Source organism: Pristis pectinata, chromosome 3 (assembly GCF_009764475.1).
Source record: "Pristis pectinata isolate sPriPec2 chromosome 3, sPriPec2.1.pri, whole genome shotgun sequence".
NCBI lineage: Eukaryota > Metazoa > Chordata > Chondrichthyes > Rhinopristiformes > Pristidae > Pristis > Pristis pectinata.
This window is the reverse complement of record NC_067407.1, coordinates 25,479,585-25,504,909: the sequence shown is the minus strand read 5'-3', so window position 1 is coordinate 25,504,909 and position 25,325 is coordinate 25,479,585. Positions and strand designations below refer to the sequence as shown.

The 25,325-nt window shown below is 40.9% G+C and overlaps 1 protein-coding gene across 10 annotated transcripts in view; it reads left to right on the top strand.

Annotated features, from left to right (window-relative positions):
* The window catches only part of slc6a9 (solute carrier family 6 member 9), a 211,145-nt gene that overhangs the window by 159,531 nt on the left and 26,289 nt on the right, over positions 1-25,325 (top strand). For all 10 annotated transcript variants that reach the window (XM_052013130.1, XM_052013128.1, XM_052013129.1 and 7 more), the window contains 3 exons: positions 14,746-14,902; positions 21,483-21,614; positions 24,062-24,323. In XM_052013130.1, coding sequence (XP_051869090.1) covers positions 14,746-14,902; positions 21,483-21,614; positions 24,062-24,323 — 551 coding nt within the window. The remainder of the gene's footprint in view (positions 1-14,745; positions 14,903-21,482; positions 21,615-24,061; positions 24,324-25,325) is intronic.

The following is a 25,325-nucleotide window of genomic DNA, read 5'->3' as shown; positions in this document are numbered from 1 at the left end:
GCCGTAACTACGAGAAGATCCACTGAGCCTCTTGTAGCTATTGTAATGCAGATTATCAGAGCTAATAATTTAGGAACTGCTGTGCAGGTGACGTTACAAGCTATTCAGCTTTAGTAAATGTTCTGCTCATGATAAATTGTGTACGCACAGTAGAATGTGATATATTGCTATATACCATGTACATACATTTTACAAAGCAGGAGCCTACATTTTCAGCATCTGTTGTAGTGCAAGCAGGAAAAACTAGTAACAGGTTTAATTGAGACTCGTCTCCACAAATCCTGAAATGATGCTTCTGAAGGGTCACGACCAGCTAGGTATGCCCAGGTCTAAAGAAGTCCTAGCTTCATAGCAAAAACAGAAAACACTGGAAAAATTCAGCAAGCCAGAAACAGTACATTCTGCGACTCTTCATCAGAACTGGCAAAATCCAAAATGCTGTCTGACTCACTGAGTCCTTCCAGCATTTTCTGCTTCTGTTTCAGATTTCCAGCATCATAGCAGGTGCAATAAGTCAGGGTGCATTGGGTGTTAATCAACCTGACACACAGAAATATCCTATGAATTCTAAGAACCAATTATGATGTTTGGAATTCTTTTTAGAATCCAATCTACCACTTCTTAACAATAATATTTCCTTTATTTGCTGGCCCTAGATTAATCATGCATTGTACTTATGGCAAGAAGTGGTTAAAAAGCATGAGGGAACTTCCCGTTGGATGAAACATTAAATCAAACCCCATCAATCCTCTCAGATAGTCTGAACTTATCCTACAAAATTAATCAAGAAAATGCAAGAGCTATTATTTATTCTTTAACCAATATCATTAAAACAGTAACTGAATTTCAAGAAAATGTGGATGCTGAAAATCTAAAATAAAAACAGAGAAAGCTGCAAATACTCAATGGGGTCATTCCTCGAAAAGGAGTGGTAGTGACTTAAACAGCAAACAAAAAGCAAAAGAACTGCAGAGTGTTACAAACATTTCCTGTTCTTACTTCAGATTTCCAACATGTGCTGTTTTTTTTTCACTTTTTGATCACTGTTGAATTGACTACCATTTCTCATCCAGGAAATCCAGTTCTGATGAAGTGTCATCGACCTGAAACATTAACTCTGTTTTTGTCTTCACAGATACTTCTTGATCTGCTAAATATTTACAGCAGTTTCTGTTTTCAGTACATTATAACAGATAACCTGGTGATTTAGCATTGTCGTTTAGGGCAACTTGCAAATGAACAGGCATATTTCTCTACAATGACTGCACCTCAAATTACTTAATTGGATGCAAAGCCCTTAGGGACATTCAAGGTCAGGAAGCACATGATGTGAATTTAAATTCTTCATCATAAGTCTCTTCTTTCATGTAATGCCAGTGGAATTGTGACTATGTAATTAGGGTGCTTACAAGGAAAGATCCAGATTACAGTAAATTGGGTATTGACATAAATTGGGGTACCACCTCCTCTCCTGTCCAAGTTAAAGATGAGCCTCCATTTACATGAATTTAGATTGCCAAATTCAGATGCAGTTTAGCTGTCTGCAGATGTACTCACATCCCTACATCTGCAGACAGCTAAACTGCATGATTAACACTCTTGAAGCAGCACAAGAGTGTTAATCATGCAGTTTGACCTGTCCACAGACTGACCATAGAGGGGGCAAAGAAGAAAAGACATGGTCAAACTTTTAACCACCTCTCTCTCTTTCTCCCCATCTCTCTCTCACACTTCCTTTTACACTGTTCTCTCTACATTCACAGAGCCCTTGATTCTTTCATGGCATGGTGGGATATTAAATTTTTTGTTAATTTCTGATTTGTGAGCTATCGGCTGTCTTTACTGTATAGCTAGCTGGCTCTATAAATGTCGGTACAGTTAGCATCTTTTCCTACATAATGGCTACATCTTAAGAAAACAAATAATGATTTGGTTGGGAACTCTATCAAAACATCTGTGGTGCCTGGAAGAAAATGCAGGCAATTCAAATTAAAAAGAAGAGGGAATGTAAAGTACCCACAATAGACTTATCTTGACATCTATATAACTATGTGCTTTTTATAAGCTGCAGAATATTTATGGTCACTTAGCAACCCTGGATGTCTATTTAACATGGATATATTAATTTGATTTGAGAGACAGGATTTTATTTGTATTTGGAAAGGCAAGGATTGTTAGGAATAGTCAGCATTGGCTTTGTTGGTGGGAAATTATATGTCATGGAAATTATGTGTCATGAATTTGAACAAGTTCTTTGAAGAGGTGACCAAGAGAATTAACGAGGGCAGGGCGATAGACAATGTCTACATGGACTTTAGCAAGGCCTTTGACAAGGTCCCACATGGTAGGTTTGTCCAGAAGGTTTGAACACATGGGATCCAGGGTGAGCTAGCCAACTGCATACAAAATTGGCTTGATGGTAGGAGGCAGAGGGTGGTAGTGGAGGGTTGCTTTTGAGATTGGAGGCCTGTGACCGGTGGTGTACTATGGAGATCAGTGCTGGGTCCACTGTTGTTTGCATATAAATGATTTGGATGATAATGCAGGTGGCATGATTAGTAGGTTTGCAGATGACACCAAAACTGATGGTCTAGGGGACAGTGAAAAAGATTGCCTGAGGTTACAATGGTATTTTGATCAACTGGGAAAGTGGACAGAGGAATGGCAGATGGAACTTAACACAGATAAGTGTGAAGAGATGCATTTTTAGAAGTTAAACCAGGGCAGGACATACACAGTAAATGACAGGGCCCGGGTAGTGTTGTTGAACAGAGAAACTTAGTACAAGTACATACTACCCTGAAAGTGACAACACGAGTAGACAGGGTGGCAAAGAAGGCATATAGCATGCTTGCCTTCATTAAGTGTGGTATCAAGTGCAAGAGTTGGGACGTTGTGATGCTATTGTACGAAACATTGGCTGGACCTCACTTAGAGTACTGTGTGTTCTGCTCGCCATGCTATAGGAAGGACATGATTAAACTAGAGAGGTTGCAGAAAAAATTCACAAGGATACTGCCGGCACTGGAGGGCTTGAGTTATAAGGAGAGATTGGATAGGCTGGGATTGTTTTTCCTAGAGCAAAGGAGGATGAGGAGTGACCTTATGGGGGTTTATAAAATCATGCGGGACATGGATAGGGTAGATAGTCACAGTCCTTTTCCCAGGGTAGGGGAGTCTAAGTCTAGAGGACAGAAGGTTAAGGTGAGAGCGGACAGAGTTAAAGGGGATTTGAGGGGGAAGTTTTCTATACAAAAGATGGTGAGTATTTGGAATGAGCTGCCAGAGGAAGTGGTAGAGGTGGGTATAATCACAGCATTTAAAAGATATTTGGACAGGTACATGGATAGATGAGGTTTCGAGAGATATTGTCCAAATGCAGGCAAATGAGATTAGTTTATAGTTTATATAGGCATCTTGGTCACCAAGGATGAGTTGGGCCGAAGGGCCTGTTTCTGTACTGTATAACAATTCTATGACTCTATGACAACAGGATATGTTAGACTGGTTACTTAAATGTGTTCTCAATTCGTAAAACTGAATGCTGAACTTCGCCCACATTTAGTAAGCTTTCACACAATGATTCCACACATTATTGGGCTTTGATGTTCAAAAGCTCCTTTCACAACCATATACCATGGCCAAACAGGATTACGGCCATCCAGGTGCAGAAAGGGAATGGCTTCCCCTTTAAATGTCTGCCCACCTAAAACATGTGCAGTATTTATCTGTGGAGTTCAGTGAATTGTGTTTAATCCCTGGTTCTTCAGTGCACCATGTGCCATGTTAGCATGCCAGCTTCCACTCAGTGCATTCACAGCAATCAAGCGTGAGTTTGATCAGGTGGCGGCAGTACATCTGTTTACCCTGCAGCACATTTAATGAGAAACAGTAAAATATGAAAAACACTAAAGTTCTTAGTATTTTAAGGTTTGAGAATGGTTTGTCCTTGGATTAACCTTGATGAGTGAATTTCTGCTGCATAGGTTATACTCGTTGCTTTGAGTAAATATTGAATAGATACACTTTTTATTGTGATTCAAAGGCTGAATCCAGTGGTAATTGGGTTGCATAGATGTGTCATTTGTGATTAAAATGTCATAAAAAAAACAAGTATTCCTTTTAAATTTTTGATTGTTCCAGTCAGGACTCCTTTTATAAAGTGCTGTTCCAATTTTATGCTGATCAACATAAAGGATGCTTATGCCTGCAGGATGGAGTGCTCTTTGCTCTGTATTCATTATCCCCAACCATTCAAATTTCACAAAGCAGTTGTCCTTGAACCAACCAATCCAGGTGAGATTATGGGGAGAAATTCATCTTCATATTCTTGTGTTAGGTGCTGCAAAATTTTGGCCTGCTGTTTTTGCTCACCTCCTGCACGTTCAGTTCCATTGAAGTCAGTGGATCTGCATTTACAGAGGTGAGTGCAACCCTTGGCCAATGCAATCACACCCATTTGGCGACAGCAACCAAAGACTCATTTCTCCAATGCTTGTTTCTATCTGAGTTCAGACTCGCTGGTTGAACAAAGGGCCAAAACACCTGATCCGTCATTCACTGGCTTCCTACCCTAGAGTAATAGTTGCCCTGTCCATTCCTCCACAACCCCTTGGCAGGCATATCAAACTCGACAGAGTTCAGCAGTCTCTCCTTCCAGCAAATGCAGCATCACACTCGCCACATCAATGTGTGAGGGAGGCCACGTGACTGGCACCAACACGTGCCAATTATGTCAGCATTAAAGGCACAGCCTCCAACCTACTCTTCAAATAAAATCCCCTAATAAATAAGCAAATTGACAAACATATAGCATGGATAAGCAAGAAAAGAGTTTATTTTAGTTGTGAAAATTGAAAAAAAACTGCAGATGGTGAAAAAAGGTCAGAATGCATCTGTGGGGAGAGAAACAGAATTAATGTTTCAGGTAGAAGACCGTTTGTCAGAACTGGGAAGGAAACATAGAAGCTTGTTAAGCTGCAGGGAGGGTGGGGGAGGAGGATGTTTCTGATAAAACCAGGCCAACCTTGGGGATGAGCTGTAAACCAGGATATCTGTTAACCGTTATGATTTTTGAAACCAAACAACATCAAATCACATCGCATTTTAAATTCAGCAGTTCAAACGTCAGTCTAAACACATTTCCACCTTCAAAATTCCAAACATGTCAGAACTATATTTCTTTGTTCACTGCAATTTGATCTTCAGAACTAAAAATTCCAACAGAGCATTACGATTAATCCTACGAACAAAAACATGTCTAGCTCACTTGTGATACCAGGCAGAGAGCAAATATATCCACATCTGAAATCTCTGGAACTGGCATTAGGTAGCTAGGAGGACTTTGGTGCCCTATGTCTCTATGTATGAGAGGGTGGTGTTGCTAAGGGATGTGTTAGAGGCCAGGTTAGAGAGACCAGGGGCAAAGAATGGTATCCACCAGTCAAAATCATTGGCTCAGCTGAAGCACATATCCTCGAACTGTAATCAGGTTGCAGTAAGTCTTTGGAGCCCATTTTCGGTTGAATAAGTAAGCAGATGTTGCTGGTTACATGAAGCTCCTTTGTGTCCACTGCTATTTTGTAAATAAGTGTTTCTAGAGTTGGTAGCTGTAGAGCTAGAGCTGTAGCTGCTTTTATCTGCTCCCCTGCGATTCCAGCTAATAGAGTCATTAATATGAAATATTCACTCTGTGTTTCTCTCTGTGCAGATACTGCTGAGCAGTCCTGGTATTTTCTGTTTTATTTCAGATTGTGAATGTCTGCAGCGTTTTGCTTTTCAAGCAGTGAAAGGATGTGTTTCAGAAGGGAGGAATGGATTCCTCAGTGATTTTGGATTTGGATGTTCAGGGCACAATTTCCAAATTTGCAGCTGGATAGTAAACTGTGAAGAGTATAGTAATGCGCTTCAAGGAGGTAAAGACAGGCTGGTGGAGTGGCTGGTTAGGTGCCGGATGAAATTTAACAGTGGGAAGAGTGAAGAATGAGAAGTGGAGAATTAAATTGGAGGAGATAATTCTAAAAGGGGTATAGCAACAGAAATATCCAGTGGTACAGGTAAATAATTTGTTAAAAATGGCAGGCGGGGCAGGTTAAAATTGTACAGAATTCTGGGCCTTATAAGTTGACGCAAAAAGTACAAGAACAAGAAAGTTATGACGAACTTTCATAAAACACTGGTTCAGTCACAGCTGGAGTATTGTGTCCAGTTCAGGGCAGTGCATTTTAGGAAAAACCATTAAGGCTTTATAGAGGGTGCAAAGGAGATTTATTAAAATGATTCTAGAGGTAAGGGACTTTGGTTATGTGGATAGTCTGGAGAAGCTTGGTGGTAGATGAGGCTGAAAGGAGATCATGAAAGAAATTACAGGAGTAGATAGAAAGAAAATGTTCCCATTGCCAGAAGACATAGAATGAAGGTGATTCACAGAAGTTACATGAGGAAAAACATTGTTTACACAGTGAGAGATTAATATCCATGATAAATTGCTGGGATGGATTCAATTCCAATGTTCAGCAAAGTACAGGATGAGTATCAGAAGAGAAAGTATTTCAGGGCCAAGGGGAAAAGGCAGGGAAATGGGACTAGCTGGACTACTCTTGCATAGAGCCAGTACGAGCTCAGTAGCCAAACGGACTTCTGTGCTTAACCATTCTGCGATTCCATTATAAATTGTAAGATAAGATTTCTTCATTAGTCACATGTACATCAAAACACACAGTGAAATGCATCTTTTGCATAGAATGTTCTGGGGGCAGCCTGCAAGTGTCGCTACGCTTCCGGCGCCAACATGCCCACAGCTCCTAACCCGTACGTCTTTGGAATGTGGGAGGAAACCGGAGCACCCGGAGGAAACCCATGCAGACACGGGGAGAACGTACAAACTCCTTACAGAGAGTGGCCGGAATTGAACCTGGGTCACTGGCACTGTAATAGCGTTACGCTAACCGCTACTTATCACATACATGGCCTTTCTAAACGTGTCATTATGTAATTAAGACTTCCAGTTGGAGACACAAGAGACTGCAGATGCTGGAATCTGGAGCAACAAACAATCTGCTGGAGGAACTCAGCAGGTCGAGCAGATCTGTTGGGGTGGAAAGGAATTGTCGACGTTTCAGGTCGAAACCCTGCATCAGGACTGAGAGTAGAGTGGGGAAGATGGGCAATACAAAGAGGAAGGTAGTGGTGAGACTGGAACCCGAGGTGACTGGTGGACTGAGGAGGGGTGAAAGTTGGCGGGCAGGTTCCACCAGCCACATTTTCTCTTCCCTACCCCTTTCTACCTTCCATAGGGACCACTCCTTTGGTATTGGTTTATTATTATTTTCACTTGTACCAAGGTACAGTGAAAAGCTTGTCTTACAAACCGGTCGTACAGATGAATTCATTACACAGTGCAGTTATGTTGAGTTAGTACAGAGTGCATTGAAGTAATACGGGTAAAAACAATAACAGTACAGAGTAAAGTGTCACAGCTACAGAGAAAGTGCAGTGCAATAAGGTGCAAGGTCACAACAAGATAGATCGTGAGGTCATAGTCCATCTCATTGTATAAGGGAACCGTTCAATAGTCTTATCACAGTGGGGTTGAAGCTGTTGTTAACTCTGGTGGTACGTGCCGTCAGGCTCCTGTATCTTCTGCCTGATGGAAGAGGAGAGAAGAGAGAATGTCCCGGGTGGGTGGGGTCTTTGATTATGCTGGCTGCTACACCAAGACAACGAGAGGTAAAGACAGAGTCCAAGGAGGGGAGGCTGGTGTCCGTGATGCCCTGGGCTGTGTCCACAACTCTCTGCAGCTTCTTGCAGTCCTGGGCAGAGCAGTTGCCGTACCAAGCTGTGGTACATCCAGATAGGATGCTTTCTATGGTGCATCGGTAAAAGCTGGTGAGAGTCAAAGGGGACAAACCAAATTTCTTTAGCCTCCTGAGGAAGTAGAGGTGTTGGTGAGCTTTCTTGGCCATGGCATCAATGTGATTTGACCAGGACAGGCTGTTGGTGATGTTCACTCCCAGGAACTTGAAGCTCTCAACCCTCTCGACCTCAGCACCATTGATGTAGGCAGGTGCATGTACACCACCTCCTTTCCTGAAGTCAATGACCAGCTCTTTTGTTTTGTTGACATTGAGGGAAAGGTTGCTGTCATGACACCATTCCATTAAGCTCTCTATCTCCTTCCTGTACTCCAACTCATCGCTGTTTGAGATAAGATCTTTATTAGTCACATATACATCAAAACACACAGTGAAATACATCTTTTGCGTAGTGATTTTTGGGGCGCAGCCCGCAAGTGTCGCCACACTTCCGGCGCCAACATAGCATGCCCATAACTTCCTAACCTGTACGTCTTTGGAATGTGGGAGGAAACCGGAGCACCCGGAGGAAACCCACACAGACACGGGGAGAAGGTACAAACTCCTCACAGACAGTGGCCGGATTTGAACCCGGGTCACTGGCGCTGTAAAGCATTATGCTAACCACTATGCTACCGTGCCTGCCCTACAGCGGTATACTGCCCTATACGGCCTACAATGGTGGTATCATCTGCAAACTTGTAGATGGAGTTAGAGCAGAATCTGGCCACACAGTCATGAGTATATAGGGAGTACAGTAGAGGGCTGAGGACGCAGCCTTGTGGGGCACCAGTGTTGAGAATAATCATGCCAGAGGTATTGCTGCCTATCCTCACTGATTGCTGTCTGTTGGTTAGAAAGTCAAGGATCCAGTTACAGAGGGAGGTGTTGAGTCCTAGGTCTCGGAGTTTGGTGACAAGCTTGCTTGGAATTGCAGCTCTCTGGTCTGTTCATCCCTCCCTACCCACCTCTCCCTGACCCCAGCACTTTCCCCTGCAGTCGCAGGAGGTGTAACACTTGTTCTTACCCCTCCCTTGCCACCATCCGGGGACTTAAACAGCCCTTCTAGGTGAAGCAAAGATTCAGCTGCACCTTCTCCAACCTTGCCTTCTGCATTCAGTGCTCCCGATGCGGCCTCCTCTACACCCGTGAGACCAAGCACAGACTCGGTGACCGTTTTGCAGAGCACCTACGCTCTGTCCCCAGTGTCCAATCCAAGATCCCAGTTGCATGCCATTTCAATTCCCCTTCCCATTCCTACATCCACCTGTCCATCCTCAGCCTTCTCCACTTAGGCCCAAGGCAAACTAGCGGGACAACACCTCATATTCCACCTGGGTAGTCTACGCCCCAAGGCATGAACACTGAGTTGTCCAATTTTAGTATAACCCTCCCCACTGGTGAGTTTTCCCCCTTCCCCACTTCTGATCTTCCTCCAGTCGTCCCATTTTTGTCCCCTTTCCCAGTCCACTATCACCCATCTTCTTCCCCCTCCTGGTTCCATCCACCCACTACACACATAGCTCACCCGCAGGCTCCCCGCCGCATCTCATTTTGGTTCCATTCACCTCTCCCCTAATGGTTCCCATTATCACCTCCTTTATTTATCAGATTCCAGCGCTAGAAACCCTTTGTGTTGCTGCTTATCTCCCTCCAGCAGCTGTCTCCAACCTTCACCCTCCCCTGTCCTCACCTCGCTAAATCTGCCTCTCATTTTTTTCCTCTGTCTGCCTTGATCTATCATCCACCTGCCATTGTCTCCGAACTCCACTCCCTCCCCCCACCCTGCCCGCCCAACCCCTCCCCTCCACTTCACCTGGTACAACCTGCCAGTCATCTTTCGCCCCTCCTCAGTCCACCAATTACCTTGGGCTCCTGTCTCACCAATCCCACTCTCCTCTTTATAGTGGCCATCTCCCCTCTCCGCTCTCAGCCCTGATGCAGGGCCTCAACCCCAAACATTGACACTTCCTTTCTGCAGATGCCACTCGACTGAGTTCCTCCAGCAGATAGTTTGTTGTTACTGCAACTGATGATTTGTGGTGTCACCATTGGAGAGGGTGGAATTACAATGTGATATGTTGGCAAGTTACATTTTTTAACTATCTTTAAACTACAAAATATCTTTAAACTACAAAAAATAATGAGAAGTATGCACTGACATGGTTATTTAATATCACAGTTTAAAATGAGGATCTCAATTTATTGTTGAGAAGAAATTTGCTTTAATTACAGGCGCCCTTTTGTATCAGTACTGTTTTCTAAGATACTGGAGCATAGCCAGGAAATTAAACAAAGTTCTTTATTAAACAAAACAATTGATAGAAAGGCAGGCATGCTTTTTCTACTGTGTGTCTGCCACAGGCAGGCAAGTACTCCAGAGAAATAAATTTTCTGGAAATTTCTCCCTAAACATTGTTGCAGTAAGAACTAAGAGCAGTGGACAAATGCGATAATCCTTAAGGATTACATGAGGCACATATGTTAAACCTCTTATTGTGAATCTTCACTGTTTTAAGTTAAACATATCCAGCTGGCATGCATTGTTGACTGAATGCAAACAGGTGCCTGGGATAGATTTGCATAGAGGCTGTTTTGACAGGATGCTTTTCCTCAATGAAGTCATGTGCAACAACTGTGTTTTTTTCCTTCTTAAAGGAGAATTGTACTTTGATGTAAAACGTGAACATTTTCAATGGATAGTTCACAAATAAAGAAAAATCCTCCTGTATGCCAAGTGTTCAAGCACTGTGGAGAAGTCTCTGGAATGTTGTATTTTTTCCAGCACATGGAGTGCTATTGGTTCTCCTTCCCCCCCAGTACAATGTAGGTCGGGTGATATCACTGTGGGTGGCTTGATGCTGGAGCTGCACCATGTGATCGACACAGAAGTTTACAACAGTAAAATAAAAGTTTATTTCAAAGAACTTTTTGCAAAGTTCGGAAACGCGACTTCAAAACACAAAGCGGCAGTAGTTACTGGCTGTTCTGAAGATATGTTACATGACAAGATTACAGCCAGGATGAGAAGAATGACAAGAGGTTGGCTAAACTAACTAGGTCAGATTGTATAATATGCTGACTTGCACAGTACAGTCATGCCTTTGTCAGCAGATGTATGTCAATCCTCAGCTTATTACGGTTTCTTTTATTCAGTTTTAGCTGCTGATTTGTTTTTACTGTCCGGGATAAATTAATATCTGTCTCCATGTTGCATTACGTACCGGTATCAGTCATTTCCTGATCAGCTCTGAAATGGAAAGTGAACCTCTCTTTGTGTCACCAGCACTTTGTGGATCCCCAGCCTAAGAAACCCTTTTAATTAGTGTTTTTGTTTTATATATTTGAGTGCAGCCAGAAGTAAGTGGCTATTTGGGAGAATATTTGTGTTATGAAGTATAACCTTCTGAAAGAATCTGTTCTTCAGTAATGCTGCTTTCCTGACAGATTCACCACAGAAATGGTTATACTGTATCCTTACCTTATGCAAAGTTTAGATGTGGCCTACAAAAGTGCGCAGCTCTCAAATTGTGAGCTTTATTTATATTCAGTCAATGATTTTCCTGTTGATTTCTCATTGAAATTAGGATTACAAAATACACAAAAATTCAAAGCTGCGCTGTCTGGTCTATAGGCAACTGCATTAGCATCTGCTGGCTATTAGTATGCCAACCCTGCATGATTTTGCAGGGAGCATCATTTTAGTCTGCCTCACAGCATTCTCATGACTTTATATTGTTACCACTCAAGTACCTTACCACAAATTTCAGCCGGTAGTTTTTATTTTCCATAAACAAACTGAATTTCAAGACTTGACCCTGACCTTTCATAGTTAATCTGATCAGTGTGCTGCAACCATTGTGTTATGCTGCTCTGCAATCTGGTCACTACCAACTCCACCCAACTACTCCTGACAACCCTCACTCAGGTCCCTCTCTCTGTCGATTGGCACTAATCCCATTCACTCACAATCACTCTACCACATGGGGAATCCAGAGGGCATCGCAGCTCATGATGATCAACTATAACAGCTCCATTGACTAATCTGAAAACTCCCAGCGTGCAGGCTTCAGTTTGTTTCCCCGTGGACTCCCAGAATGTGGGTTTCAGTTTGTTACTCAGTAAACCTCCAGTGCGGAGGCCTCCGCTCCTCGCTAAGTTAGAGCCACTGCTTTTGGCATTTCCCCATCTCTACGACTAATGACACTAATTGAGAAGCAAATGCGATTCATAGTGTTTCACACTCAATGAATCACAGATTGTGTGGACAAAGCGAGCTCAAAGCCAGTTTCAATGAGAGGTGATTTTCTATGTCAAAAGGAGCTACTGATGTCTGCCCTGCAGGAGTCACTGAGTAACTGGGATAAAACTATGGAAATTGACACTGACCTACTTGGTGAATGCCAAAATGGAATGGAGATTGGCTTCCTACATTACCTGTTCAATCTCCTTAAAATTCACTGACATGTATTGATAATTCTGTACTTCATTTCTGCTCTTCTTATTTTTTCACTCATAGGTAGTTTGTGCGAGTGGTGTTAGCTCACCTTGCACTGGTACCAGTTTCTCATCCATTCTAGTTTGACTGTGAAGAACTTTTTCCTTAATTTCAGTATATACTTTATTAATAATGCACAGGGTAAATACAGTTGGGACAGGTCTTTCCCTACATTGATTGTGCCATCAATTCAATACATTCTCTTATGATGCATCAGCACCACTCCTGTTTCCTCCTTAAACAATACATCCATGAACCATTTGAAATGCTATTACATAGGGCCTAGCCTCTCAGTGTCTAGTGGTGGCATGAACCTAGCCTTCCCCACAGAGCCTTAGTGGTGGCTGCACTAAGCTTCAGTGTGTCCATCACCATGTACTCCTGTACCCTGGAATATGCCAGTCAGCAGCATTCACTTGTGGATATCTCCTTTCACTGGAAGACTGACAAGTTTCAGGGAGAGCAAAGTGCATCCTTTGTGAGTTGATGATCTTTCTTTTTGTTTGAAATAAGATTTGATGACTTTCCAACCCCAGTAATGCTCAATCATGTTCATCCATCGTAGGGTTGACCTAGTACAGGCTGACGTTTTACATGCTAGGACCAGGGCACCTGTTGGTCAATATGGCTTAGTGTTTAGTTACATAGAACAATCCAAAACATTAGGCATGGCTGTTTATTTTCTAAACTTTCTTATTGAGGTGGTGGGATGGTTCTAGAAGTTTGAGAAAGAATAGTCGGCACATAGTGATTTAATGTGATTGTATGTGATGGTGTGATAACATTCTTAGATTCTGGTCAGAATGTTCTGGAAATAAGTAATTCAATCCACGAAAACCAAGCAACTAATGTGTTGGACTAGTTCCATTTGTGATTGAAAAGCTAGCTACTGAGAACAGTGGCCATGTGCACAATACTAGATAGTCTGTGACAGAACTGTGGAACTGTTTGTAACAAGCTAATTCTGAATCTCAGCTGCAAAATCTCACGTGTTACTCCTTTGGCTGGGATTAGATTCCATGCACTCTAATCAAATTCAAAACACTGAACCATTGATGTTGATGCTCCAACAAGAGGCTACATTGTTTTACATAATATAACAAAGATTTTTTTGGTTCTGCATGGAGCTTAGAGAGACACAAACCCTTATTACTTTACAAGTTGTCATCAGCTTTGTTTATTGGATAGTTATATTTCTCTTCAAGGCATTGCCAAATAAATGGGATATGCTGGCATCTCTCTAACATCATAGTCAATACATCTACATACAGTACATGAACCTAGAGAGAGATGGTCATTGGACTATTCAACTGTGTAGAGCAGGATAGTGTCCAAACCAGCACGTCTGCAGCAAAAGCCAGTGGAGACCAATCAGGGATAAAAGAATAGTTTGGTATTTTAACTCGCGAATTACTGAAGCTAATTGTGGAATAAAAACAAAAAGTGCCGGAGATACTCAGCAGATCAGGCAACATATGTGGAAAGAGAGAGAGAACGTTAATGTTTTAGGCCAATGAAGCCAGTTGGAAACCATCCTTCTCTCTCTCTCTCTCTCTCTCTCTCTCTCTCTCTCTCTCTCTCTCTCTCTGTCCATCAGACACTCCATTTTGTTACAACTCCGCAAGAAAGAAATATGACACGTTTGCAGTTTTGAGATATTTTTCTCACTGAATGTGGGCTTAACCTCATGCACTTCACACACAGGTGTAAACAGCAGGGATCTTCTGTACTGCATAGCAGATCCAGTCTCCACAGAGCCACTGGAAGACTTTACTAGTTAATTCAATAATACTGCTTTATTTAAAATGCTTGTTGGTTGAACAATGCTGCTGAGTAACAGGTTACCTTGGAAAAATAGCTTTGGGTTGGCTTAGCCTCTGGAATTCCTTGATACTTCCTCTGAAGGAAAGAAAAGAGCTAGAGAGGAAAAATTGTGGACAATCTCTAATCCAGTTCTCTCTCCTTATATTCCCAAGTAACCATTTGCTTATTTTGTCCATCTAATGGCTACTGACGGGCAATGGCAGAGAATTGGGATTGGTAGCCTGCTGCTGTTCTTGTCTGGGAAAGTTGGCACATGGGAGAACAGGCCAATGTGCAAGAAGAATGCAAGGACGCTAACATTGAAATAATTATATGTTTTATTGGCAGGGTGCTATAACATCTTAAAAAACAAACTGCTATAGGAAATCAACGGATTGAGCATAATCTATGTGTGTGGGGGGAGGGGGATGGTTTGCTTTCCCCCACAGATGCTGCTCAACCCACTGAGTTCCTCCAGGAATTTGTTCTTTTCACCACATTCCAACATGTGCAGTCGCTTAAGTCTCTGCTATAAAGTGTAACTGGGCTTAGTTTCTAGGGCACTAATGGTTCTCTTTGAACTTTTTGCAGAATGGTGCTATTCCAGGTGAGATGGTGAAGAAAGATGAAAACTTAAAGCGTGGCAACTGGTCCAATCAAATCGAGTTCATCCTCACTAGTGTTGGATATGCTGTAGGTCTTGGAAATGTCTGGAGGTTCCCATATCTTTGCTACAGAAATGGCGGAGGTACGTAGAATTTTCCATGTGAGCATGTGTGCATTTTTAAGAGTATGTGAATGTGAGTTAAAACATCTTTGGGCATTTGTATGTTGGTGTGTTTGTGAATGTGCAGGTGTTTGTTTAAATATACATATATGTGAGTGTGAGTGAGTAAATTTGGGATTTTTGTTTGTGTGTTTATATTTGGATGTGTGTGTGTTTGTCTGTTTATGTGTATGTGTGATTATGTATTTACCTAATATACAATGTGTATAGTATGATCTACTACATTATTTCTCCATCAAAGATATTTGTATCTGGTGTCACATGCCTGGAATCTGAGGGGCAAATAGAAGAGTTAATAAAACCTAAGCTCAGCTTGCACTCATCCACCCCTTAATTATCTTCCATGTGAAGAAACAGAGACTCCAGTTTGCTTCTACAAGGTTGCGGTTAAGGTTAGACACTTAACTTTGAAAAGGGTCATCAGAGTCAAAATTTACCCTGCCATTCCATGAGTCATTTAACTGCAGATACGACTGAAAGATACTTGGTAACACCATAACTTGTCCATGGCACAAAACTTACACTAGACCCTGAAATTCAATGTGTTGAATATCTACTGACCCCTTTCTAATACCATATATCTGCATGTAAGTTCTGGCATATCAGCAAAATTACACAAATTATTAGTCTACTTTCCTTTCAGGAATGGGTGGCTCACTTGTATAAATGGCAAATGGAAGTATAGTTTTTTTTAACAATATAGACACAACATTCGCAGTCTGTCACACTTCAGGTCTGTTTCCTCATTTTGTTGGTCTGTTATTCTTTTTGTGTCACATTTGCACTGCATTATTCCCCGTGTACCACATTCTCAGGCTGTTAAACCCAGTGTGCCACATTCTCAGTGTTGTTTCCATTCTGTCAGATTGGTATGTTTGGTATCCTCACTGTGTTAAACTCCCAGTCTGTTATTCTCAGTGTGCCAAGTTCTCAGATGTTTGTTATTCTTAGTGTGTTTACACTCTCGTGTCATTCTCATTGTTATATACCTGTGTCATCTGCAGTGCGCCACATTTGCAGCACTATTCAGTCTGTCACTTTCTCAAGCATTTGTTATCCTCGATGTGTCACGCTCTCAGTCTTTACTCTCAATAAGTCGCATTAGCAATAAACGGAGTTCTCAGCCTGCCATTGTCATTCTGTTACTTCTTAGTATGCCACATTCTCAAGTTTTTATCATTCTCAAGGTGCCACTCTCTTAGTCTGTTATTTTCCATCTGGGACATTCTCAGTCTGCTAACCTCAGAATGTTACATTCTCAGGATGTTGTTATTTTCAGTTTTATCACATTTTCGTTCTATTTTCTCAGTATGTCACACTTTTAGTCTTTTACTCTTAGTCTATTAATTTCATTGTCTCAAATTCTCAATTTATCATATTGCCAGGTTATTTTCATTGTAGGACATTCTCAGTTGTTTGTTATTCTGAGTGTCGCATTCTCTCAGATGTTTGTTATTCCTATTGTGTCATATTCCCAGTCTGCTACGTTGCTAGTTTTTGTCAGAATGATACATTGTCAGTGTTACATCCTTGTATGTTGTCATTCTCTGTCTATGATTGTCGGTGTGTCTAATTCTCAGATGTTTGGCATTCAATGTATCACTTTCTCAGATGTCACTTATGCTCAGTATGTTAAATTCTCAGTGTCACATTTTCAGATATTTCTTGTTCTCAATGTGTGTCATATTCTCAAGAGTCTGTTTTTCTCAATCTAATACATTCTGAAGTACCTATTCCTCTAAGTCTGTGCTGAACTCTCTGCTGTCCATTTTTCTTACTATGCCACAATGTCAATATGGCATTTTATCTGTGTATCATATACACATTGAATTAAATCTCAGTTTCACATTCTCAGCTGTCTGTTATTTTGACTAAACTCGTTGCCAGTTGTATTATTTCTGATCATTTTCAATAAAGCTATTTGTTATGTTTCCTAGAAATGTCTGCTTCTCTTATTGTGTGTTGCCTATCTAACATACTCTCGGGTGCCTGATATTCTCATTGTGTCACAGTGTGTGGCTGTTATTCTCAGTAAAATGTGCTCTCAGATGTTTATTATTCTCATTTTGATTCGTTCTTGAGTGTTTATGTTCTCATTTGTGACATTCTCAGGTGCTTAATGTTCACATGTAATTCCAGGTCTAATAAATTCACAGATGTTTGAAATTCTCTTTATTTAGACTGAAGGGGTTGAAATTCCTTTCTCTTAAAGACAAAGCAAGGGGTAACTTGATAGAGGTATCTAGGATTATGAAAGTATTGATTAAGTAGAGAAGAAGATGTATTCAGTGGGAGAAAATGCAATCTAGCGCTCATGAATATAAAATAATCACCAATAAATCAAATGGAGAGTAGAAATTGAAATCTCTTTACTTGAAGAATAATAAGAACATGCAAAGTAATTGACACAAATAACATAAATGGTTTTGGGAAAGAAGGGTGGATTAAGCACATTAGAGAAAGGTAAAGAAGGATATGCTGATATAGTCATGAAGATGGGTGGGAGGAGGTTCATATGGAACATAAACTCTAGCATGGACGCCTTGTTCCAAATTTTCTTTTTTTATTTAACTCCTATGTAAAATAACCAATATTAGACAGGGCAGAAAGAGGCCATTTGACCCAACCAGTCCATGTGAGGTGTATACTCATGATCCACTCCATATCTTTCCTTTTCTAAATCTATCAGCATAACCCTCTAATCTCATCTCCCTCATGTTCTTATTCTAATGATTATAAAATGGTAGACAATCTCTAAGACCGCTTCCAGTCTCTCTATAGCTAACATCATATATTCCTAAGAGGTGTTTGCTCCTCGTAAGTGCCTTAACCATTCCCTGTCATAACAAGTTCCATATTCTTGCCACTTGTTGGGTAAAAACATTTCTTCCTAGTTTGAGTCCTTGCTGACTATTCTATTCTGATGTTGCCCTCTCTTGCACAGAGAAACAGTGTCAGTTTTATCAAGACCTTTCACACTGGGTAACCCCTAGCCATCGCTTTTCAAGAAAAGTGAGACCTTTTCTTTGTCAGTTAGTTTAACTCTGTGTTTCTGGTACCATCCTCATAAATCTTTTTTGCATTCCCTTTCATCTTTACAATATGGTAGCCAGAATTACACAATATATTGCAAATTTTGTCTAACCCAAGGTTTAATGCAAATTTTGCATAATATTTATGCTGTCCCTCTAAAAATAGCTAGTTTTGTGGCCTTATTAGCCTGCTTTTAGTGTCTTGTGCAGTTATTTTCTGAGATATCTCATTTCCTCTACCCCATTTAGATGATTATTTTCTTTATCTTTCTTCCCTAAGTATCCTACATCACACTTAACATATTGATATCCTTGTGTAAAATATGTCCATTTTTACATTTATTAATTGCTGACCATAATTTTTCCAGTCCTACTCAGCATTGACCAACCCCTTTGCCCCAGTTTGAGGCTACCTGCAAACTTAGAAATGATGTGGAATCCAGAAGCTATTAATATAAATTATGAACAACAGTGGTCCCAGCATTGACCCCATGGAAGCCCACTTCCTGCCATCTGGCACTCTAAATTAACAATCCACTATCCTTATCCTCTGCTTTCTTGAATTGATGCCAACTGTTTATCCATCCTTACTCCATATAAGCTGACCTTATTCATTAATTCTCTTGTGGGAAAACTAATCAAAGGCCTTTTGATAATACATTACATCCACAATATTACCCTTGAATGAACCTTTTGAAAACCGTGTTGCATATTCATTTTAATAATTGTGGTTGCTAGATGATTTTCTATTTCCCCTTTATGAGGGATTCCATTAGTTTTCCAACCAGTGATGTTAAGCGGAAGTTCTCCTAACTTCATTTCTTAACCAGTGATACTACTCTTGCTAAACGCCAATCCTCAGGCACAATGACTTTTCCCAACAAATTGCTAATTATAATATGTAAAAATGCCTTTTCTATCTCTTTCCTAACATCTCTTAAAATACACAGATGTAATCTGTGCAGGCTAGGGATTTTATTCTCTTTGCTAAATGTTTGTTCTCAATGTAACATTTTCTGTTATACACATTCTCAGGTATTTGTTTCTCCTTGTGTAACATATTCTGTAAAATGTTTCATATGCTATTCTTTGAAAAATTTCAAGCATCATTTTCTGTGTTTCTTAGGTGTCTGTTATTTTTCACATACCACCTTTATATCTGATATTCCCAAAGTATTCTTGGTTCTTGGATATTTTCTGTTAGCAGTTTGATTCCTGTACTGAGCCTGATTTTTGCCATACTAATATGCTCACAGTTGCAATTGTCAGTCCATTATTTCTGCAAATGTATTTAAGTTTGGTGAAAATATTTGTTCTTAGGCCAATGGCTGAAACTATTTTTATGGATGGGAAATAACTTAAAAACCATACAGATAAAGGGTAAGCAATTTGCTTACTCTTGAAGAAGATGAAAAAATGCTAAGGCCTTTGGTGTAAAATTATTAATTTAAAGTATATTTAGCACCAGTCCATCCTGAGGTATGCCTCTGTGGGTTTCTTTACATTTCTTTCTCATGTCCTCAGTTGTACTCTTGTCCCTTTTTTTCCCTTACAAATCAGTGCACATGTCCTCTTATTACAGACCACAACCATGTGCAAATCATCTGACAGTCCCTTGTATGATCTGTAGAGAAAATGTAAATATATTTAAATCTAATCAATGGAAGAAGCTTCCCTTCTGAAGGGAGGTAACCTGAGAATCTCATTGATGTGCCTTTTCTTTAACCTTGTGTCACTTCCATGTGACGTTCTATATTTGGGTTGCATGCAAACCAGTCCCCAGTATAAACTTTACCTTCACCAGTTGGTATCCACAGAGTTTTTCAGGTTGTACCTGGCTGTCTCGAAGCTCCCTAAACTCAGGTAGAAGCTGATAGTGTAAAATTACTGTTAATTCACCCTCTTTGATCACCTCAGCTGAAGTCCTGTAAATGATACATTTTCAAGTGGTGATTTTGTTTCTGGGACATTTAAGTTAAAAAAAATTACCCTATGGAAATATAAGCATAATAAATTGAAAATATCATTCACTAAAGACAACATAGCACCAAGAATCAGACAAACCGATTCAAAACATCATCCCTTTGCTCCAGGATAGTCTTTCAGAAAGGGTTTATAGGTTAAGAAGTCCAATCTTGATGCAGAAGCATCTGTCATTTAAATACATTTGCAGGCATTCTGCCTGCTTAATGAAGCAATCTGAGGGAAAGGAATCAGACTCAAAACATGTACCCTTCATTCATTGTTTTCCAGTTTCACTACTGAGTAGAGATTGACCAAAATATAATCTATTTCATGTTAGTACATGCCCAATTTAGAACTGATTATGTGTATGTATAGAATGTTTACAATCTGTCAGCCTTGCTGAGGAATTATATTACTTTGAATAATTTTGCATTTTTTATTAGATGCAGGTTAAACCAAGGCAGCTATTTGCAATGAAATAAGTCTTGATTTTAACTATGAAAACCAGTATGTCTACATTTTTCTTGTATATACTGCGGCATTTTGCTTATGCATTTATTGATTTAATACGGGTGGTCTCTCATTTTTACACCTTATGAGGAATTGTCCTCCCAATGCCTGTATAGGAACTTAATAACTATTACCATCTGATAACACTAAAATGTTAAGAATGAGAATTTATTTGGGATCTAAAAAAAAGAGTTGCAGCATTTGGTTATGCAACATGATCAAAGGTATTTTCTCCATAACCAACGCACTGCCCCAGCACCCACAACACTTCTGGACTTGTCATTTCACTTTTTAGATTGTCACAACATTGCACCACCTCAGCTTATATGGACAGGGAGGATGCTTGCACGAAGAATAGCTTCCAACTCAGACCAATTGGCATGTTTGCATGTATATTTTACAGAGAAAATCCGAGACAGGGCAACTTTTTCCATTGAAGACAAAATTAAACAAAACATGGAGCTTTTATGTTAACAAATCCTTGTCAGAAGTCAAAGGAAATTTGCACCATAATGGGGAATCTGAACAATACAACATGAATATTGCATGGCTCTTTTGGATAATATTAGGCATGGCTTAATGAGGCACCCCTGTTAAATAGGCTATGGCCACCCATTTCCATTGGAATGGTAATTGGTGTTTCAATGACAGGAATGGGTGCTGTGCTCAGCAATACATTTATATCTATGTTATCCATTTCCAACCACACAAAGGCGGTAAAACTGTCCACCTGATCCTGACAATGCAATAAATTAGTTCTCTAAGTTACACTTCCCTTTAGGACTTTTTAAATGCATAACACTTCATGAGATACATTAAACAACAAAACTGTTTGCTTAATTAGCACAATGAAATATCATTACCCCAAGCTATCATTGGTATTCATCATTGCCATTATACAAACTGAATAAGCAGCAATCAGTTAATAGTTAAGTTTAAGCACAATTGCATTTTTGACTAAAGGAACTTTCCTACAAGTTGTTCTCAGAATTTGTGGCTGTATTGTCTGTAATGATGGATCTTCTTTTTTAAAGGTGCTTTTATGTTTCCCTATATCATCATGCTGGTCTTCTGTGGTATTCCTCTTTTTTTTCTGGAGCTTTCCTTTGGACAGTTCACCAGCCAAGGCTGTCTTGGTGTGTGGAGGGTTAACCCTATGTTCAAAGGTAAGAAAGTTCATTTCCAAACAGCAGATCGTGCACCAATGGAATGGATAAGCAACACAGGAAAGCTGGAGGTGGGATGTCTTTAAAGAAGAATGTGTATTTAGAGGATATTAGCAGATATTCCCAGAAGACTCCTGCCTCTATAAACCAAATTAAACACTGGGAGGCATTAGTTTGTTGTGTGGCGGGAAGCAATGCCTGAAGTACTTTTGATTTATATAATTGGGGAATCCCTTGGGATTGAGGATGACATACTTCCACTCCAGTTCTTGGGTTCTGAGGTGGCTGATGGGATTCACGGACTCTGCCACAGGTGGGGCAGGAGATGAAGGAGAGCAGGGTGTAGTATGGAAGGTAAAGAGCTCATGCCATTTTACCTCAGCTTCCATGTGCTCTGGATAAAGAGACTCGAAGTTCTTCATTGCCATCCTGAATGCTCCAGCTTCATTCTGAACAGGAATGGGGCAGGGATACCCACCAGTGGCAGTGTTACACTACTGTGGGAAGCTTTGAGAACATCCTTGAATCACTTCCTCTGCCCTCCTGGTAATCCACTGCTGTGACAGGGCTTGGAGTAGAGTGCTCATTTCAGGAGTCTGGTGACAGGTTCCAAAGCTCTACATGTGTCACAATCACATGTAAATAACTTTTACCAGGACAAGGCTATTTACCACGATTTGTTAGATGTTTGTTACATCATACACTAAGCAGGGAGAAACATATGAACAAATGATTTATGAAAATCAAGGCCACCCACCATGAGAAGTTTGCTGGGAGGTGCTCAGACCACCATCATCAACTGTCTGACATCATGCCCTCCCCACTAGGCACCACCTTATCTGTCCTGTGAAATTGGATGAGGCTCCCACACAGGCAGATTGAAGGTCTAACTGTAACAGTTGGAGCCTGGATATACTTCACTCAAGGGTGGGTCCTCAAGGTGCCAACTCCAGCGGGGAAACCTGACAGCATGCAGCAGAGAGACCTGCAGAGTCCAAAGTATAGAACACTGTGATTGTCCAAGGGGAGAAAATGGCATCTTCTGCTCCAGCCTCCTTCTTCCCCAGAACCCTGTCAGTTTTGGAGCCTTATCTTGAACTATGGGACATACTTAATGGATGAGGAGTTGTTTCCCATAGGGGGGCTGTGATTTCTGCATCCCAGGGAGCTGCGTGTGTCAGGTCACTGTATATTCAAAGCTGAGATATTTTTGGACTAAAGGGGAATCCTGAATTGCAGGAATAGGCAGTAAAGTGGAGGCCAACAATCAGAATGATCATGATTTTACTGAATAGTCAAACAAGATCAAGAATGACCTGGCTTAACCTTGCTTGTTCGGCACTTCCCTCGGCACAGTGGCACAGTTAGCAGACCTGCTGTCTCACAGCTCCAGTGACCAAGCTTCATTCCTGACCTCCAATGCTCTCTGTGTGTGCATATGCCCTGTGACTGCATAGGCTTTTTCCAGCTGTTCCAGTTTTCTCCCATGTCCCAAAAATGTGTGGGTGGTAGGTTAGTTGACCCTCTAAGTTGTCCCTAGCATGTAGGTGAACTGGTAGAATCTGGTGTGAATGTGGGGAAAATAAAACGGGATTAGTGTAGATGGATGTTTAGTGTGGACTCGACAGGCTCAAGGCCTGTTTCCACACTCTATGACTCTATAATTACCTGAGGCTGGGACCCATACCCTTAGGAGCTCAGTGGTACTAGGCTCTGCCTCAGCACCTGCTCCTGTTTTAAATCCTGGCTGCATGGTACATTTGGCTAGCTGCAGGTGGGACTCTAAGAAAAGTAATTCTAAACCCTTCCATCCCCAAATTCTCAGGGTAAACCTCCCAGATTCTATTTAATGGTTACTTTATTTTTATTCATGTGCATTCAGAAAGTACTCTGATCCTAAGTAGTATAATGATGCGCAAATTGCCTTTGCTGCTACTCCCATTGTCTTTTCTGACTTGTTCGTTAGTTTATTATGGCCTTGTTATGTTATGTTTTCAGTTTTTCTTTGATTAATCCCATAACTTCAGTTAAACTTTGCCCTTGACATTGCAAGGTAGTTGTGGTGGGAATGATGTCATTTGCTTTTTGTCCTAGAAGCCCGCACATCGGAGCCTCTATAATTGAAAATAATAACACTAACTTGGCACTCTCATTCCAAGGACCTCAATAGGACCTCAATAGATTCCCTACATGCCATGTGGGGCAAAATTAATATTTGCACGTAGACATTATGTAATGGATGTAACAATTTTATTACACATAGGAATTCCATCCTGAACGGATATATCTGACCCAAGGTGGAGACTGTATGTTCCCATTTTCCTTACATTTTCTAAGCATTGAGATCTTTTGCCTCAGTGAACATATCATTTCCTAACTAAAACATGAAACAAGACTGTCCTGTAAAGTAGAATTATTTGACTTGTATCCCTTATTCATGTGAACAGGAGTCGGGTATGGGATGATGGTTGTGTCCTCATACATTGGAATCTACTACAATGTGGTCATTTGCATCTCCTTCTACTACTTCTTCTCCTCCATGACTTCAATTCTTCCATGGACATACTGCAATAATCCCTGGAACAAGAAAGATTGCAGCAGCATGCTGAATCCCAACAGAACTGCCAACATCACCGAGCTGTCACAAAACATCTCAACATTGCTGAACCAAACTGCAAAGAGGACCAGTCCCAGTGAGGAGTACTGGAAGTAAGAGCAGCCTTCCCATTTGAGAGTGATTCATTAATATGGGACTATATTAGCATGTTTTATTAAAGTTTGTCTCTTCATGTTCTGTTTTCTCCTGAATACAATGGCATAGTTTGTACACAATCCCACAGTCCTTTGTAAACTCACCAGTGCACACAAAGCCATGTGGAAATCTCCATATTTAGAGTGGGAACCTTTTGGGCATAAATGCAACTCCGGATGGACTTCTCAGGGTCCTGGAGAGTTTTTATCACTCATTTCTTTCTTGGTTATCTCCAGGGCTAAATCGAGGCTGTATTTAGAGAATTCATCCACTAAGTGGACTCTCTAGTCTAATTAAATCACATGCACAGTCTAATTAAATAATATCCTTAGCAGGGATTAGTGAGGGTGAGGTGCAGGGGAAGGAGGATTTGCTGTCCCCTGCTCCAAATGATACTGCAAATCAGAAGAAAAAATTCCTTCCTGAACTTTCCAGGATCCAGGTCACAGTTCCAACTAGGACCCTCCATGTGTTTGCCACATCTGTCAGCCAAGCTTGTTGGCATTTCTAAGCAACATTCTAATTTCGGCCCCTTCTAGCAAAGGGCTGCATTATAATAAAAGAGCTGCAGATATTCTGGTGGAATGACAGGAGGGTGATCACATGCTGATATTTACCTATCCAACTCTGAACCCAAACGTGTCCTCATGTAGCCTACACATAACGATATTGCATTCAGTTCTGGTCACCACATTATAAGAAGGATGTGGAAGCCTTGGAGAGGGTACAGAGGAGACTTACAAGGAAGCTGCCTGGATTGGAGAGCATATCCTACGAGAAGAGGTTGAGTGAGCTAGGGCTTTTCTGTTTGGAGCGACGGAGGATGAGAGGAGACTTGATGGAGATATATAAAATTATGAGAGGCATAGACAGGGTGGACAGCCATCACCTTTTCCCCAGGGTGGCAATGGCCAATACTAGAGGTTACCCGTTTAAGGTGCGTGGAGGAAAGTTCAAGG